General features: G+C 41.3%; 1 protein-coding gene across 1 annotated transcript in view; it reads left to right on the top strand.

Annotated features, from left to right (window-relative positions):
* Positions 1-18502, top strand: part of PKHD1 (polycystic kidney and hepatic disease 1 (autosomal recessive)) — a 248035-nt gene that overhangs the window by 79533 nt on the left and 150000 nt on the right. The window contains exons 35-36 of the mRNA XM_010004904.1: positions 5422-5572; positions 18300-18502. The exon at positions 18300-18502 is cut by the window's right edge and continues 1 nt beyond it. Coding sequence (XP_010003206.1) covers positions 5422-5572; positions 18300-18502 — 354 coding nt within the window. The remainder of the gene's footprint in view (positions 1-5421; positions 5573-18299) is intronic.

An 18502-nucleotide genomic window follows, 5' to 3' on the forward strand; every position in this document is an offset into this window, starting at 1 on the left:
GGAAGAGGGAAGTAAATGTCACCAGATAAACATGTTGTGTTGGCATAATGATTGCTGTTTACAAAAATTTAGACCAAAACATTGAAGAAGTGGTAATTTACAATCCCTTCCCTTTTTGACTTGGTTGCCAGTCTGTTTGAGAATGTGAGCATATTACTGCTATTGAATTATTTGATGCAGTTACTGCAGCTGCTTCTGAGTCCTGGTAGTCACAGGCAGAAGCTGAGAAACTGATACTGAGACTTCATGTCCCCAAAGGCTGACATAAAGGCAACCTCAGGCAGGCTGACAACAGCAGCAGCTAAAAACATAAAATAGAAAGAAATCTGCCTGAAAATGGAAAAATGAAGGTGGGAAGAAGAGGATAATGTACTGAATTACAAAGAGCTGGCACAGCTTTTATTGTATGTTATTAAAACATTATTTTATCTTTACATAATTTATTCATTGTTTTGGAGCTCTAATGGGGAAGGAGTTGATAACCCCCAGAATTAATCAGTGTTATACACAAGTTATGGGCTTGATACATAAGGTGTGGGCTTGAAATAAGTTGCTCATGACACACACCAAGTGGGTGTCAGAGGTGGGAAGATATTGCAGGACTCTGCTCATTGAATTTTCATGTCAGATCCCCTCCCTGTTCCTTGTCCTATTTGGTACACTAGGAAAACCAAATAGATCCTTAGGGATTGTCAGTTCCTGTGTTTTTCTACCCACCTGGGGTTTCTGCCCGTATTGTACAGGTTTGTATAGATTCACTACTGAGTTAGTGCTATCTGCTGTACTGGATTCAGAATGTGAAATGTTGCTAAGGGTGGATTTCTTATGGATGTCTGATGTGAAGGCACATCCTGCCCTGGTCTGGGTGACCATTTTAAACATTCAGTTCATGCTGTACTTGTGTTCTTGGGGAAAATAAGAGAGTTGGGCTTGTTCAACCTGGAGAAGACAAGGCTCTGGGTGGGCCCTAAAAGCACCTTCCAGTAACTGAAGGGGCTACAGGAAAGCTGGGGATGGAATTTTTACAAAGGTATGTAGTGATAGGACAAGGGGGAACAGTTTAAAGGTAAGAGAGAGTAGAGTTAGATTAGATATTAGGAAGGCATTCATCGTTGTGAGGGGGGTGAGACCCTGGCCCAGGTTGCCCAGAGAAGCTGTGGCTGCCCCATCCTTGGAAGTGTTCCATGCCAGGTTGGATGAGCTTGGAGCAACCTGGTGTAGTTAAAGGCATTGCTACCTGTGGCAGGGGTGTGGGAACCGGATGATCTTTACGACCCCTTCTAACCCAAACCATTCTGTGATTTTATGTTTCTATGATCCTGTGAAAAGACCAGAAGAGTCTCTTGCCTCCATCTTGCTACTGATTTTCATGAACTTTGCAGAAATACAGTATCTTCGTGGTTTCACTCCTTCTGCTAAATGTACTTGAAGCTGGCCACATTCAAATGTGAGCTCTGGCAGGGTCACAGATGGATGCAGAGACATTATGGTCTCATAAGCCCTGTTTTCTCCAAATCATCTTTCCAACAGTCTGGTATATGCTGGAGCACAAGTGTAAAGACACCATCTCACTGTTCCAGGTGCGGTCAGCCAGCTCCACCTTCATCATTCAGGGCTTGTTTTATGCCAACTCCTTTCCCCCCTCCTGACTTGGAAGCTCCCAACCATTTGTTGTGCCCTATGCTGAAGCTCAAAAAAGCACAGGAGGAAAATGCATGTTGCCAAGTAGCTTTCCCCAGCTCTGCTGGTTCCTCCTGGTTCATTCAACAAGCACTCATGGGATGGGTGCTCAGCCATGACCCTGGTGCTTGCAGCTCCTGCTGGTTTTCAGTCTTACTGAGAAGTGGTTAAATTAAAGACCACAGGTGAAACACTGGGTGCCAAGCAGGGGAAAAAAAAAAAAAAAAAAAAAAAAAAAGAAAAGGAAAGAGTTTTGCTTCTATGAAAAGCTAACCAGACAGGTAGACATGCTTATCCTGCTTGGCTGTGGGCAGAGGGATAGGAGCTAGTCTCTGCATGGGGAGATGTTTTAGACATGACCATACAGCACTTGGAGAGATGGCTGTCTCAGTGTTTTGTCTTTGGGATCTCAAGAGAGTTGGTCCATCCCAGTGGTTGTAAAAGCATCCTCAGCAAATGCACCCTTGGCATGCAGAGATGCTGGTTTTTGGTGTCTGTAGGGTCAGGGTGGGCTACAGCCTGTCCCATAGCTAGGGCAGCTAGAAAAGGCAGTCATGATAACCATGGAGTTTCCCCAAGGTTGCATAGAAGGAAACTAGCAGGACCAGATGAGAGTGTGGATTTCTAGAGCTGTAAGTCTGTCAGCTTAACAAGGGATGTGCAAGTAGTCTGTGTGGGTATTAGTCCATGTTATTTTACCATGGCTGCTTAATAGGAACTGGACATAGACCCCACCATTCAGCAAAGGAACTTAACAAGTCCATTACAATTAGAATTTGTTCTGTGCTTTTCTCCTAGAAAACAGGATGACAGCAACTGTACAGGATTCACAATGCCCAGGCAAACTCTGATGGTGATTCAAGACAGTTGGCCATTTTACCAGCCTTACACTAGGCCACACCTTTTTCTTTCAAAGACCTTACAGAGATGGTCTTTCATCCTAGGGAAGTTGTGCAGGACTGGAGGAGAAGGGTCACCAAATAAAATCTACTACTATCTCATTTTCCTCTATCAGTTCAAAGCCTTTCCTATATTTCTACAGAGCTGCTTTCCCTCTAACCCCTTATAGGTTCTTCTGTGCTATGGTAATTTATGGTACATTCCTTGAGCTATGCCCTTTTTCTCCATTCAATCTTTAGATTTATTCTCTTCATGACAGTGCAAGGATGGTACAAGTGACTATAAATAGCTTGTGTCATTATCTGATGTTCATCTATTTGCTTTTATTTAAAAATAAAACATTCAAACAAATCAGAAACCACTTGAATGGTGCACATGCAGGGGGTGCACGTGGCAGCAGACTAAGCTAGACATCATCTCACTGGAAACCTCTAGTTACGAACTGGGTGAAATGACAGAGATCTTAGGACCTTGGCCAAATTATTTTCTGCCTCTCTGTAACCATTCTTGGGTAGTAAGCTTTCATTTGAGCAATAAATCCTGTCTTTGTTTAGGTTGATGGTGTAGGAACTGCTTCTTACTGTGGACATGAGTCTTCTAAATAACAGAGCACTTGGTTTCAGTATATTTCTATCTTTTCTGAGTTACATTCCTAAGATGGTTAATAGTTCTTAGTTTCCCAGGTGGTTTCAACATTTTTTTTGGTGCCTTATTAGACCAGCAGGTCTGAGCTACCAACTTTTATGTCAGAGGGTATTGGTGGAACTGAATGGGTACAGAGTCTTCCAAGAGGTGACAGCAGAAGCTTAGCAAGAATAATTTAAACACTAATGTTATATAGAGAGAATCTTAAGAACTAAGAGGTTTTCTAGCAAGAAAGGGGAAGCTTCTCAAAAAACCTGTCAAATTCAGAAGAAGAGTTTGTTTTTCTTAACTCTTGCAAGATCAACAAATTGTGAAGTTTTTGATGCTGAGCAGAAAGAACAACCTGGTATATTCATTATACCCTTGGTTTCCCATTAGAGTTAATTGGAGGCTTCTCAGTAAAATATTCTGATGGATCCCACAATTTCATAACTGTATCACACAGTGTTTTCCTAGCAGAATTGACTGAGGTTGTGCCAGACAGGATTTTATAGAATTTGTTATTTTGTGCTACAGTTGGCTTTATAAGCAGTGTATCTAGGAAAGGTGAAACTTTCCATTAACTTTACCCTCCTCTGTCCCCTGCCCTGACATAAAAACTTGTTTAATTAGCTCTTTTTTTGGTGGATCTATTGCATACCCTTGTATATTGTATAAAATCTGGTCTAAAGGACTACCAATCAAGGAAGAGTACTTCACAGCTTCTCTGGAAAGACAGGGGATAAATTTATTTATCTTTTCAGCTGGATTTTTTTCCTAAATCTCTAAAATATATAAATATGTTTGCAAGTAATGAAGATGAAAATTGTCTTATTACATTCTGCAACAATGGAAAAATTTTACTCTGTAACAGTTTTGTACAAATGTGAAGGCTTATCTGTGCTTCTGTAATTAAGTGATTCACTCCTTCTGACACAGAGGACTTAACTCCCCAGATGTTTTCACTGTGTGTGTTATTTGATGCCCAGGCTTCAGTCTAAATTGAACTGAGTAATTCCCTGTGTATGGAAATTGTACAGTGGGACAGAGAATGGGACACACCAGCATCCATACCCTACTGACAGGATGGACATTAACCAGTTGTATCATTTAGCCTGGGGACCACCACCTATTCCCTGGTGTCAATAATTAGGACAGCAGTAGCCATATAATAGTTACCTGACTACTCCAGGTGCCATGAAAAATGCTGTACAGAACATCAGGCACATGAAGATAAAATTGACAATACCAGTATTGATTCACCTAAACTGCAGAGCTGGAGCAAAAGTTTTACTGCACATGATTGAAAATGGAGTAACTATATTTTGTTCCTGTATTGTGATTAATCTTTCCACTGCTGTTTTGGATTAGCACAACCCAGTGAGGACCACACAAACTTCCATGTCTGGTTTCCACTACCTCTTCAGATCACTTGAGGCTGTTCTTGTGCGTGAGTCCAACTCACTATGTTAGGAGAGCCTGTGTCCACACTTGTGCACACGTGTCCGTGCAGAACATACAAACACATTTTTCAAGAAATCATTCAAACCCTGACTGCAAAATGTGTGCTTAAAGTTTAGAGGTGAGGAGGAATCATGACTTGAAACCAGCTGGTGTTATTTCACCGTTGCTCATCATGAACCAGGTTATTTGCTGTTTTCAAGTTAATCAGTGTTTTATTTGGAACTGATTGCCATCAAATGAGAGGTGATCATTACAATGGATAAGCTGAGAAAACTAAGACAGAATTTGAAAAGAGGAAGGTCTCTCTAAATGTGGATGAGTGGCAGGAGAGCCTGTGAAAAACGAGGCTATTGACTATCTAGCAAAATGGTTTAGTTCTGAACTCTTCAGGCTATTAAAATGACATTGCCAGGAATTAACATGCAGTTCTGCTTTTTGGGAGGCAGAGAGAGACACACACCAGGAAACCCGCGAACCTTCTGCAGCCAGGTTTGCAGCAAGCCCCTCATTACCGTGAGCAGAAAGTGCCAAGAGACAACCCCCAACTGGTGACAATCCTTTCCGAAGGCTGAGAACTTCTCCAACCCCAATATCCCCCCATCCCTTCGCTCTGTGCAGGGAGAAAGCAGCCAGCAGGGCTTGGTCATCTCCTCTGCTGTGCCCTCAGCACCCTGGCTGCCTGAAGGGAGAAGAAGGGGTGAGTTTTGAATCTCTTGAACCTCTCTTGGGTCTTTTTTTTTTTCCTCTTTCCAGCTCTCCCTCCAGTTCTGCGGTCGGTGGGACGAGGACTCCAGCTGGCCTGCGGGACACCAGCCGCGAGATGGCGATAATATCACGATAGAAGAAGGTCGGACCCTGCTGCTGGGGACCAAAACCAGCACCCTCAACCTGCTGCATCTCAAAGGTCTGGCAGAGGGGGGAGGGCAGGGGATGCTGGGCGCTCTTGTTTCTCCAGGAGTTTTTAATGGTCATGAATTCCCTCTTCCCTCGCCCAGCTCCTACATCGAAGGAGACACCTGGTCAGGCAGGATGAGTCTGGGTAGATACAACAGGAGGGGAGGGGGAGAAGCTCTTAATTATTATGTATGCAGAGGGCATCATTTACACTGTTTGAGGCATGTTTGAGGCATAGGAAGGTTGTGGTTGTTGTTTGTTGTGGTGTTTTTTTTCTTGTTCTTTCCCCCAGCTACTGAAAGCTCTGCTATCCTGAGTGGCATTTGGTGACAATGGCAGTGCTGATAACAATAATCAACCCTGTTTTGTTTGGCATCTTTGAAGCAAGCGTGTTGCAGAAGCCTTTACTAAATTAATGATGTTACAGAATTACAGGCCACAGCTACCAAGTGTAATTAATAATCCAAGATCCTGCCTTATGGCTGGTGGAGAGTAAAGAACTGAGCACAGTTATGGGGGGGAAACACTGGGTTTTCAGGGTGCAGGGCTAGATTCAGCCTCAGTGTCAGGAGGTGAATCTCTGTGGGTATCAAAATAAGAATTAAAATTACTTGCCATCTAGTGTCAGAAATGTTCCTCCCTATAAATCAGGCCCTGTTTGTGAGAACTGTTGTGTCTATGCTTGATATTAAGTGAATTAGTTTATCTGATGAAACTGCTTGCTCAAGGTTAAGCCTGTGTGTAAGCCCCTGCTGAAATGGAACTCAAAATATAGACACAGGAGTTTTTATAAATTTAAGGATCTGGATTTTCTTTGCTAGCAAAGTTATTTTATATTAAAAGTATATTAAAACTAATAGATTTCATTGAGGTGATGATGAGAAACATGCATTTTACAATTACATGTTAAACTAACTTATAATTCTATAAAGAAAAATCTTTGCAAGTTTATCTCTGTGGCCAGAAAATTTTCAGAAAAGATTGAACTTGCTTAGTCTGGGTTCAGAGATTTTAAAGTACTGCTGCACCAGGCCTCATTCCTGTTAAAAAAAAAAATAAAAATAAAAAATTAAAAAACAGAAAATTGAGATTAAAAATATGAAATGTTATAGTACATTTTTCTTCTCTCTCTTTCCCAGTGAAAATCCTAAATCTAGGAGATGTAAGATTGTTCTTAACCCCATTGTGATTACAACATATAGTAGAGGAGATAGGTCAGAGCCCCAAATTTCTGAGACATTTGGCAGCAAATCTGGATGAGGATTTTGAAGCTCAGTCTCTGACTTTGTGAAGAATTGGAGCACAATATTACAGCAGGAAACCCTTTGAACTTTGGGTTCATTTGATCTATGAGTCAGCAATCAGGAAGCAAACAGAAGTCTGACTGAATTTAATGAAGTCTGGAGCAGTATCTTTATGGCTTCAGCTCATCTGACATTCAAATAATTTCTCTCCTTTATCACATTGCCCAAGAAGCTTGGTTTATATTGTAGGTGCAGTTAGGAAAGCAGCACTAAAATATTTTAGCTGCTATTATTTTCTGCATTTCTACATGCCAAATACAGGGACCAAGTATTTTAGAAGCAGAAACCTACATAGTAAATGTTATCTGAGCTTCATCTTTGATGAAGTTTTCTTGTTGCATCCATCCCCACTTCCATGGGTGCTGCTAGCTGCTGTTTAGCCTTCCTCTGATTTGGAGTCAAAACATCCTGAGACCCACTCTGATGTGAGATTGGCTTGAATTCATCTTTCCTGACCTTCCTTTTCTTTAAGTTTTCCAGTGCAGGGGTGTGGTTTATGCTCCTGTATTGATAGAAAAACCACCAAAGACTTGTTCATCCTAGCTATTATAGATACCCATTTTAAGATGAATCACAGCTAGGTGATCCCCTGAGAGTAGCAACTCTTGGGTCTGTGAATGTATCAAATAAATAATTGCCAAGCTTACCCAACTGCAAGATGAGCATAACAATAAACCCCTAATCTGTAGGCAGGTGTAGATACATGCTTTGAGTGGAACATTCCATTCCTATTCTAGCTGGAGAGATTCTCTTAGTTGGACCTGGAGAATGGGTTTAAATTGTGCTTCTGCTCCCTTTGGCTTTCATGAGTTAGCATCAGACTGTGCACTCACAAGCTGAAAATATGGCTTTATGGATGAAAAAAAGCTGCAATACTACTGAGTATACTCCTGAGCAGACACTGTACTGCCCATTTTCTGGTGCTGTACCCAGCAAACTGAACAGGCCCATTTCTTGAAATTCCCCTTTTTTATTACAACATGAGGATTTGAAATACTACCCCTGTGGTTTTTCTTTATGATGATTTCAACCTTGTAGAAATTGTTTACAGAGTATTATATCAAGCATGTCAGCTACCTGTGCAGCCTTGAAGTGATCCTGTTTTGGCTCTATTAATATATAGCCAAATACATACAGTGGTTCTGGCAGTGACCAGGCCATTTCAACAGAAGATCTGGAGGCCCAAACAACAGAGAAATAGGATTAAGCAACTGGGTCCTGCTCACTGCCATGAGGGCTCAGCAGCTCCTCTTTCCCCCTCAATGAGCATAGCATGAACACGTGGTTATCATCAGTGGAAATTTAATAACCAGACTGTGAAACTGCTCAGACAATGCTGATTGGAGAAGAGATACAAGACAGATTGTAGATAACTCTGTAAATTCAGCAGATTGCAGTTATTTTTGTAATCCCAACATCACAAGTATGGAAATATTTTTGCTAAGCCAGGACAGATGGAAATTTCCTTTACACAGAGCTTACACTGGAGTAACTCCTTTGTGTTTGATGGGGTGATACCTCAGATGTGTGTTATTGCTTTTGTCTGAATGTCTAGGGTTCTAGGAAGGGCTGGAGTCCAAAAAAGCTGCCTGCTCTTTGAGAAGTACCTCGAGGATGATTTTTGGGGTGATGCTGTCAGTTAGACCCTGGTAGAGTTGAAGATCCCCAGTTGCCTTTGCAATGGCAACTTTGACATGGCCATCCTTTTAGGCATAAGGGAGAAGATTTCTATGGTCCCTACTCTAGAAAAGCCTCATTGGCGCTTGTCACAGCTCTTCCTCTCACTTGCAGGTATTGCTGCATCTTGGCAGCCCTGCTGAAACCAGCCTGCCAGTTCCCACTTCCATGATCATACTCCAGACTGAGGTTTTGGAAAGGTCTGACTCACTTCATCTGCCCCTAAAAACTCTACACCCAGTTTCCAAAACACCATGGCTAAGCCCCCAAGATGCTCATGACATTGTCAGTTATCATTTGCTTCTGAGCCCTTGTTCAAAGAGCAATGCACACCCATCAGTATTTCAGATCTCTTGTAATCCACACTCAGATAGGGCTGTGGTTAGAATGGATCCTACAAGTAGATCTGGAGGGAGGTGGAGAAATCCAAATATTGATTTGCTGACTCTTTCCTAGGCTTTGATGGCATTAGCTAAGAGCATCAAATATTAGCTGATACACCTGCACAAGTAGTTGTCAAATAACTAGTGCTTCAGTCTTTAGTATTATTCAAACTGGGTTTGAATTTACTCAAAGAAGAAAAAACCTTTTCCCTATGTTTTCCTGTCTGTGGCAACAACCAGACCTTAAACCCAGTTTAAAATCCCTTGTCAGTAGGAACAGTGGGAAACTGCTTGTGTTGTGCTGCTTTCTATGCCATTTTGCTCAACCCATTTTGGATGTTCATTGTGCTACTTTTTGCAGGCAGTTTCTTGTTCATATTTTCTTTTTTTAATCAGGCAGAGACATTACAATTAAAATACCGTAAAAGTGATTCTGGCAGTATTGCAATAAGCATGTTTTTTAATTAAAGAAAGAACATGGGATGTACAAATAGTACCAGCTAATGGGAAATTTCATCCAATGTATTTTTTAATTGAGATTTAAAAGGAAGAAAAGTCAGCCCCATTTCTCACTGTCATTATGTGTTATTTTCCTATGTTGTTGCAGTGAGGTGTACCAAGTCTGCAATAATTACAGTCTCAGAGCCTTAAAATCCAGGGTGTTTTCACTGAAAAAAAAAATAAAAGGCATCAGTTCTTAATTTCTTAGTGTATTTTTTCACAGGAATTCAGTGTTATTCAGTAGAGCATAACTCACAGAGCTGAGCAGTCCTGGAGGAAGAGTTTTAAAGTCCCAAATCTGTAGCAATTATATATTGGAGTTCTTAAATTCTTCCTCCTAGCTGTAAATCTTGGTTCATTTTTGGATACAGGCTGCAGATTTCTTTTTTCCATCCTGTTTTGAATGGGCTTACAATATGAACATTAGACTCCCAGGGCTCTCTCTTGCCAATGAAATTGATTTTCCACAACTTTGGCAGCTTTTAAGATCCTCTGGAATGTCACAGGATGAGAAGATCAGAGGAAGTTAATCCCAGATGAGGGATCACACACAGCTCCTACAGAGACTGAGCTGGAACCCAAGGCAGCACCATCTCCACTGCTATGGAAGGAGGGGACATACCCGTTTGGGGCAAGAAGATGCTGCCTCTAACCATGGGATGGAAATATCTGCTGAGTCCTCCTACACCTGTCCTGGGCACTGATCAGGCCCTTATTACTGTAGCAGCTTTGTACCGTTGGTCCTCACACACACCTAATACAACTGTTGTGACCTGTGCAGGCTGGGAACTGAGGTCCAGGTCTTCTTAAGGTTTTTAAATGCAAACAAATACCTTCAAAGACAAGAGTTTGTATCCCGAGCCCAGAACTACAGAGGAAAGGTACTGGACAGTATTATTCCACTTAGGTTTCTTAAGTTTTGAAGTATCCTTCCTTCCTTTGATGGCTTGACAGTCTATGCATTACAATAGTTTTGTTGTAGGAACAGACTGTTGTTAAGACCAAGGTGTCACCCACTGTGCTGAACACAAGGAGAGAAACCCAATCTGTAATGTCTTTCACTTCAAATGCCAGAAATCAGATTGAAAAGAGAAAACTGTGAGTGGTGTGGCACAGCAAGCAGAAACACTCTGGCTTGATAGTCACCCAGGCAGACTCTAGGTGAGCAGAAATATAATCCTGCTCCCCAGAACAGTCCCCTTCTGAATGCCTGCCTCTCTTCTTGAGGGTGAAGCATTTACAGTGCATCTATCACCTGTAAACTTAATACCCCTAGGATCTACTTTTTAATCACACCTCCGTATGTGATGCTTGTCTTGATGTCTTCACAGGGCTCACCTGGAAACTTCCTTCATTAGATCCTGGATGATGGGCTGGGATGTGTGTTATCAAAGCCAAGTAGAAATGTCCAGGCCTCTTCCCCATCAGAACAGCTCTTCTCTTGCAAATGCATCAAAAGTATTGCTAAGTGTCTTGGGGGCTACCTAAGAGCCTAGGTGGTAGAATCATAGAATTTTTTGAGTTGGAAAGGACCTTAAGGATCATTTAGTTCCAACCCTCCTGCCATGGGCAGGGACACCTCCCACTAGGCCATATTGCTCCAAGCTCCGTCCAACCAGCATCTCCTGAGCTGCTTTGAATTACCTGCTCTGAATTACCTTTGCTTGGCTCCTGTGCTCAAAGGGAACAGCCCAACCAGCTTACAAGGGAGCACGTGCCACTTGAACAGATGGCTGTGAGCACAGTGAGCCAGAAAACACAGGCTTGTTGGGCCTGGGAGACAATTTGTGTCTGAGACTATTCAAGCAGCTGCTGGTTCCTTGCCCAGGGACAGATTAAGTCTCCGTCCAACAAAACGCTGGAATATAAGCTTAACTTTTTAGCATGTTAGTGACATCCTGCTGGAAATACAGAGGCATTTGAATTCACAGCTAGTTTGGGGATATGTACCTTATATTCTGAACATTGAGGAAGATACACAGGGAGGTGGAGAATGAGTTTTGGACTCCTGGTTCAGGCAGCCTTTGAGATAGAGCCAATATAACAAACTTTTTCTTCCTTTGCATCTTGCTCGGCAGTGGTCCAGCCTGCAATCCACTTTTATGGCTCATCTGAAAGTCATGTGAGCATGTCAATGAGGTGCAGGAGACAGGTCCATGAAATAATCAATTGTTCTTACTTAAGGCTCATAAACTCTGTAGTCCTCTTCTCATACACAGGAGGTTCTTTGTTTTTTGGTCTGATTTCCCCCCCCCTCCTTGTTTAGAGGCCCCACCAGGCACACTCTTGGAGCCAGAGGATGAGCAATGAGTGGGCTGCCAGCACACAGCAGCCTTGTTGTGCAGGATCAGTTGTTTCAGCAAAGATATTCCAGCTCTGGCAGTTGCCTCCTGCTGTTTGCCACTCAGGGATGCTTGCCAGGAATATAACTTCTGAGCTTAAGCCTGTCTCATGGGGGATTCTGTGGCTTTGTCATGTGAAACACCAAGGGAGAGGAGCTGGTAAGAGCAAGCTGAAGGCTGTGGGAATATAATTTATACATGGCCATAGTGTGCCCACAGCACAACCAGAACAGATCTTCCTTGCACAGTATTGGGAGAGATCAGTCCAGCAAAGGAAAGGACATTTCAACCTGGAAATCCTCTTTCATAGAAAGGAGTTCTCCTGTTAGATGAATGGATGTGACACAGTAGTGATATGTAAGGCAATTCTTCTGCTGGTACTCTCCTAATATCTTCTATTATTGATTACATATATATATATAATCTCTTAAGACTATCCAGCACCTTTCTTGTAGTTTGCTTGCTTTCACACTTCATTCAGCTTTACATGAAAAAGCAGAATTAAATCTGGCAACAGTCACTTTTATCCTAGCTCCCTAATGAGCTGTTCATTAGAAAAACTACACTATTTCTCAGGATGGTCTGATATCGACAGTGAATGCTAAAGTGTGGCCTCAAAAGATGATGATAAAACGCTCTCCTTGTAAAAGGTTCACTTTAGGAAGAGGAGTTTGTTTCCCTCTGAGTTTGGTGAATTGCTAGAGCACTTTAAATCACTATCTAACTGAGAAATATCAACAACTTTTTTATGCATTATGAGAACACCTATGCTAGAAGGAGTTCTTAAAACAATTGAGGCTTTTGAGAAGGGATATAAACTGCTATGTCTGAAAGTGTAAATCAGCATGACAGTGGCAACGAGGAACTTCCCACAGCAATCCTCATAAGTCTTTACTCCTTTGTAATTTGTTTTTTTTTTCAGAAGTGCATGATACAGCCTCTTTCCAGAGGAAATGTTCTGGATACCTGGGCTGTGGCATCACATGAACCAGGCTGGGACACCTGACAAAACGCTGATACGTTCTTTTTCCAAAAGCTTTCCTTTTGAGTACACCCTCCACCATTTCCCAAGGACTTCAGAAGACAAATGTCTTTTCACAAAACTAGTCCTGCCAATGGCATGATGGTGCTGTAGTTAATCACACAGAAGATTACAGCCCCCACCTTATTATCAAGTTTATTTTCCTTAATATTCCCTTTTCTTTTTCCTTTTTCTTTTCATTATTTGGTCTGGCTGTTTCTCCTCTCCTGTGAGACAGAGGGACTTGCCTCCACTTTAGTTTTTCTCTCTCTTTTTTTTTTTTTTTCCTTTTTTTTTTTTTTTTTTATGAAGACAGATAAAGAAAGATTTCTTTTCATGGCAGAGAGGTGGAGGCTAATTGCTGGGTTAATTGAGAAGAATGATGCTTCTGATGTTCTCACAAAGTATCAAATAGCCTCAACATATTTCTCCCCCCTCTCCATCACTCCACCTAAAGAGACCCATTGAATTTGCACATTACTGTACAGAAGTGATTGTGGGTTTAATTGTATTTATTTTGCTTGGTGGGGAGGCCATCATAACAGTAGTTGATTGATTTTTACAAAATCACCCCCAAGGTCACATGTAGGGCTTTGCTTTCCTGTGCAGCCATAACAAACAATTTGAGGGTCACAGCCAAGGGCTCAGTTGAGCAATGTTCTTGCTTTCTGCTTTCAGAGAAGAGGTCAAGTGCAATAAAAGAAGGAAGCATAACTTTTATTTTCTTTTTAAAATAGGGGAAGACAATCTTGTAAAGCAGCAGCTGTATATTTATTCTGACCCAATGAAAAACATAGAGATGCTGAGAGTTAGAGGGATAATATGCAATTTTTTGACATAGTATTTGTAAGCTTGAGTAGAGTTTGTTTTACACTTAGACTTGGTAAATGATTAGATGAATCTCTGCTGATGTTTTCTTTTCTGTGATACTGTTATCTTGGTGTTTGTTTCTTTTTTTAATCTTCAGCAGTTTAACTTTTTAAAGTTTCTTTTCTTCCAGCAACTTAGTGCCCTTTGGCGTTTTGTTCTGGGAGGAGTTCAGAAGCTTTGCAAATAGCTAAGGGACAATGGCATTAAGATGTGACCATCAGCGTAGCTGATATATCTATGTCCTATCCTAACATGTTGGGGCTGACTGCTGCTTCTAAGGGAAAACCAAAGCATCATGTACAGCAAATGCCTTCTGGTGGTCTTGACCTTGCAAATCTTGGCACCATTGCCAAATGTTCTTGGGTTGCCATTGCACCTAAGGACAGAGAAACCTAAGAGCTGGGCAACAACCCCCCATCTTGAAGTCCAGTTATTATTACCCCTAAACATCCAGCCCTTCACTCAGAGCAGGGAAACCTTGTTTCTATGTAGGGTTGTCCCCAGAAAAGGTCAGACCTGCAGGCTAGGCATGTTGTGATTATTGCTCATACTTGCACCCAGTGCAGAGCAGTCACTAACATCGAAGCTTATAACCAGAAATAACCAACCAGAAATCCACAAAAGGTATAGAAAATTCAACAGAGAGAAAAATCAGCCAGGACAACTGACATGCAGGTAGCCTGTTCCTGAGGAACAGGGAATTTTTAAGAAGAACAAAAGAAACAAAAGAGAGTTGGGGGACCATTCATAGAGGGATAGTGTCCTCTAAGGAAACAGACAGTGATTTTTAGGAACTGAATTGAGAGTGAGCTGCTCTTGATGTGCCAAAGCTACATTACATGGAAAAGTGCACAAGTGACAGTGCAGAGTTGGTGTTAACACCCACCCCCTGCTTCTGTTTTTGCTGGAAGAGGGACTCCATATAAAGTGCAAGCTGTCTTCTTCTCATTCCCTGCTAGTTTTCTAGAGGGGCAGGTGAGTGTAGTAATGATAACTAAGCATGGGTCTGTTATGTGCTCAGGGAGCAGGACAGGAGTCAAATCCCTTATGGGAAACAGGTGTCTTCTGAAGGCTACCTTGAGGAGCATTGGAAGCATTGCAAACAGAAGAGGACTCAGGAGTCTTACATTCACAGAGTCACAGAATGTTCCTGTCTGGAAGAGACCTCCAAGATCATCCAGTCCAGCCCTAGACCTAACAGCACAAGCTCACCACTAGGTCTTCCCCCACACCTGTCATCCCAGGAACAGAAGGAACAGAAGATTTTGTGCAAGGATTGTAACGTTCTAAGCTGTCTTGTAGACAGATTGAAACTTGTGGATGGAAAAAATCCATCTGAAACTTGGGTAAACTTTTGGGGAGGTTGTTTGAGGCAAGACTGTGATTTTGCAATCAAAAGATAGGACAACTTTGGCTACCAGCCTTAAGTGGTCCAGTGGTAGAGCATGGCAGCAATTAAAATACTCATTAAAAATTGTATGAAGAGAAGTGGAAACAGAAATCACTATGTTTCAGTAGGAACAGAGCATAGGAAGTCAATAAAGACCTTGGGGAAGGTGTCTTTTTTATGTTAGGAATAACATAAATCACAGTGATTTATAGTTCCCTTTCTAGATTGTGGTGATAAAATTATCAACACTGCTGCTATAAGGCAAATGTATTTAATAAATATTTCTGCTCTCACTCTGGGAAGGAACAAGATGGTAAATTATAGCACAAGAGGAAGATGGCCCAGCAGTCCTTTTATTACTGAAGAATGATAATATAATGAAGTTGTTAAATAGTATCTTTCAGGAACTGATGTTCTTAATTCAACAGGTCCAGTCTCATTCAAGAGCTCTAAAACTGCTAGCAGAGGTTCTGTAGCCCACAGATATTAATTTCAGAGTACATGGGAAATTAGAGGCATCTGTAGAAGGTCTAATCTTTTGTCAGGATCCAGACAGGTAAAGGAAAAAAATACTGAATGCCAATCTGGTATCTACCACAGGTAAAAGGGAAATCTGTATGAAGTAAATATTACAGTTAATTGAACCCATAAATTACTAACTATAGGACTATAGTGAATGACAGAAGTTTTATGAAAAAAACCCCAAAACATCAAGCTACTTAATTTTATAAGAAAATTACAATTTTTTTTTTAAAGTTAATTTTGTAATATGTGATGGTGTGATGGCTAACTGAGGGTCACCTGCCAAGATCTCATAGCAGCTAGAAGACATGAGATGCACTAGCTCAAAAACTCAATCATTAGTGGCAAATTATTTTCCTGTCTACTTGGGCAACACTGCACATCCTCAATGGTCTTAAAGTAAATGCAGAACCATCACTGGTCACATTTTGTGACTGCCATTCAATCCAAAAGCATTTACACTGCATTTGAGGAAGAGATCTGAGCAGGGAGCAATTAGGAATGAAAGTCATGGTTACACAATAAGGACCTTTGTCAGATAAAGCCATGATCATGAAGAGAATCAGAAGTCAGTGTGGCCTAAGGATGTGCATCTGATCTCCCAGCATAATGGAGAGACAAAATAAGGTAGTATAGTTTTTTACTGTGAAAAGCAAGAGGCAGAGGGTGGCAGAGCTAGTTTTGCCTCTATAGGCAGCGTCAAGAACAATAAAGGCAGAGAAGGATTAGGAGGTCTGGCTCTCCAATTTCAGAAGAAGCACTGGGTTGTGGGGGAGAATGCTCTGCTTCATGATTTGGAATCTGTTCCTTGCAGGGAGAGTCTTAAAACCTTATTAACCAATCTGAATAACATCTGAGATGTGGTTCGACCTGTAAATACTTCCACAGAAAATGCTGTTTTCTACACCTCACTGCAGTGCAGTGCAGGAGGGTACAGTGAGAACCCCTGTCTGAAAGCTCATTCATGACAAGTCAAGATTGGAAACAAAGCAGAAATCGTGAACAGCAAAAGAAATTAGCTGTCAGAAGAGATGATTAGAGAAAATGGTAGCGTGGTGTCCCCAAATAACTTATTTGGTTGTTTGCCTTTCTGGAGGGTATGCAGCAGTCAAATACAGATGACTTGACTTCCTCCAGTTTTACAATATCATGGTGTGCAGAGACCATCAGGCGATATGATCTAATGGTCCTTTCAGTCTGCAAATGAATACTACAGCAAGTATCATCTCAATCTCAGCATAGAATACTTTGTTTTAAGACCATGTCACAGTCTTAATGTATCTCAGAATAAGAGTCAGGCATTTTCTGTTGTTTTGCATGAAATAAGCTGAAAATTTTGCTGTTTTATCATAGTATATTCAGTAAAAACACTATACAGCAAGCTTAACAAAAATACATTTGTATATAGAAAAGTATGTCTAGAGAATGACATAATTTATACATAGGGGAGTTAGTGTTTGTGGGAGAGATCTCATGGTTCCGGGTGGTTACAAGCAATGAAAGATGTGAGATTTACCTCTTCCATCTATTAAGCATATTCTGTAAAAACTTAACTGAATCTACTGAAATCTGCAAAAATAATATGTAATTGGTAGTTCTTTTTCAAATACTGGCTTTGTTATAAGACCAAGAGATTAGGACTTAGACTAAGCTATAAACCTGTTGTAAGACTAAGAAATAAATGAAACAATGAGAGCCGATCAACACAAGAACAAATAAGGAGATCAGGATAAGCAGCATGTGGTCAGTAGAAGTGGGTGCAACTGGGTGGGAAAGGCACACAAGTATTTTGCTCCTTCCCTAACACCAAGAGCAGCAGCACCTAATCAACGGATGAGCAGTGATCAAGAAAGCCTTTCATCTGACTTTCATCTTAAAACTTTTTCCCTTCTTTTTGGTCTCAATACTGAAATTAAAGGAGAGGTCCGATTTCCCTTATCTTTCATGATAATGACTGGTAGTATCTGGTGTGGAGGAAAAAATAAATTTTTGGTAGATATAGAAGTCACTGTTAAAAATTGCTACCACCTGTAGGAAGGTGGCCATGGTATGAGATGGCTCAGTTATTAGTTACTTCATATAAATGGAAATGTTGGGAGGGTGATAGACCCTTTGTAAGGAGGTCTGAGGTTGCCAGGCTATGAGGCATCCTCTACTAGCTCCTGGGAAGCATGGCTTGATGTAGGACTTTATACTGTTTTTTGAAACAGCTGTTTTTGAACAGCATCTGGAAGAGTACATAGGCTTAGATCAACCATTGATACAAATAAGTTGCCAGTTCTTACATTCCAGAGCTTTTTCTCCTCTCCCTGCCACAAATACTTTGTAATCTGAACAGTGACACACACATTAAGTTGTAATATCCCTTTTTAACATTTAGAGAGTGAGTAGGTTAAGATTGGGATTTTCCAACCAACTTCCTTGCACCGGAATTGGAGAGACTTAGATGTCTGCCCATGCTGAATGGCCTTGCTCAAGGCTGTAAAGGCAGCCTGTGGTAGAATTGAGAAATGGACTGAATTAATAAAGTCTGTAAAGAGCTGATAATTTCATAGGGAGAAGCACAGAACAAGGTGGGGATTTTGCAGGATGCAATCATATTTTATCCTTAATATTGTATTTTTTATTGTAAACCCATGATTGCTCATTTCTTGAAGCTCTTTTGTCTGTGAGATTATGACTGGCTATTTGATCTATGGTTGCATTTTATTCTTGTGTTGTTTTCAGGTGGCAAACTCTTGTTCACTGGTCCAGGACCTGTAGAACTGCATGCTCATTACATTCTGATATCTGATGGAGGAGAGCTCCAGGTGGGATCTCCCTTGGCCCCTTTCCATCACAAGGCACACATCTATCTCTATGGAAGCCTCCATTCTCCATCATTATTTCCATATGGGGTCAAGTTTCTGGCAGTGAGGAATGGGACTCTT

Source organism: Chaetura pelagica, unplaced genomic scaffold (genome assembly GCF_000747805.2).
Source record: "Chaetura pelagica isolate M959 unplaced genomic scaffold, ChaPel_1.0 scaffold99, whole genome shotgun sequence".
NCBI lineage: Eukaryota > Metazoa > Chordata > Aves > Apodiformes > Apodidae > Chaetura > Chaetura pelagica.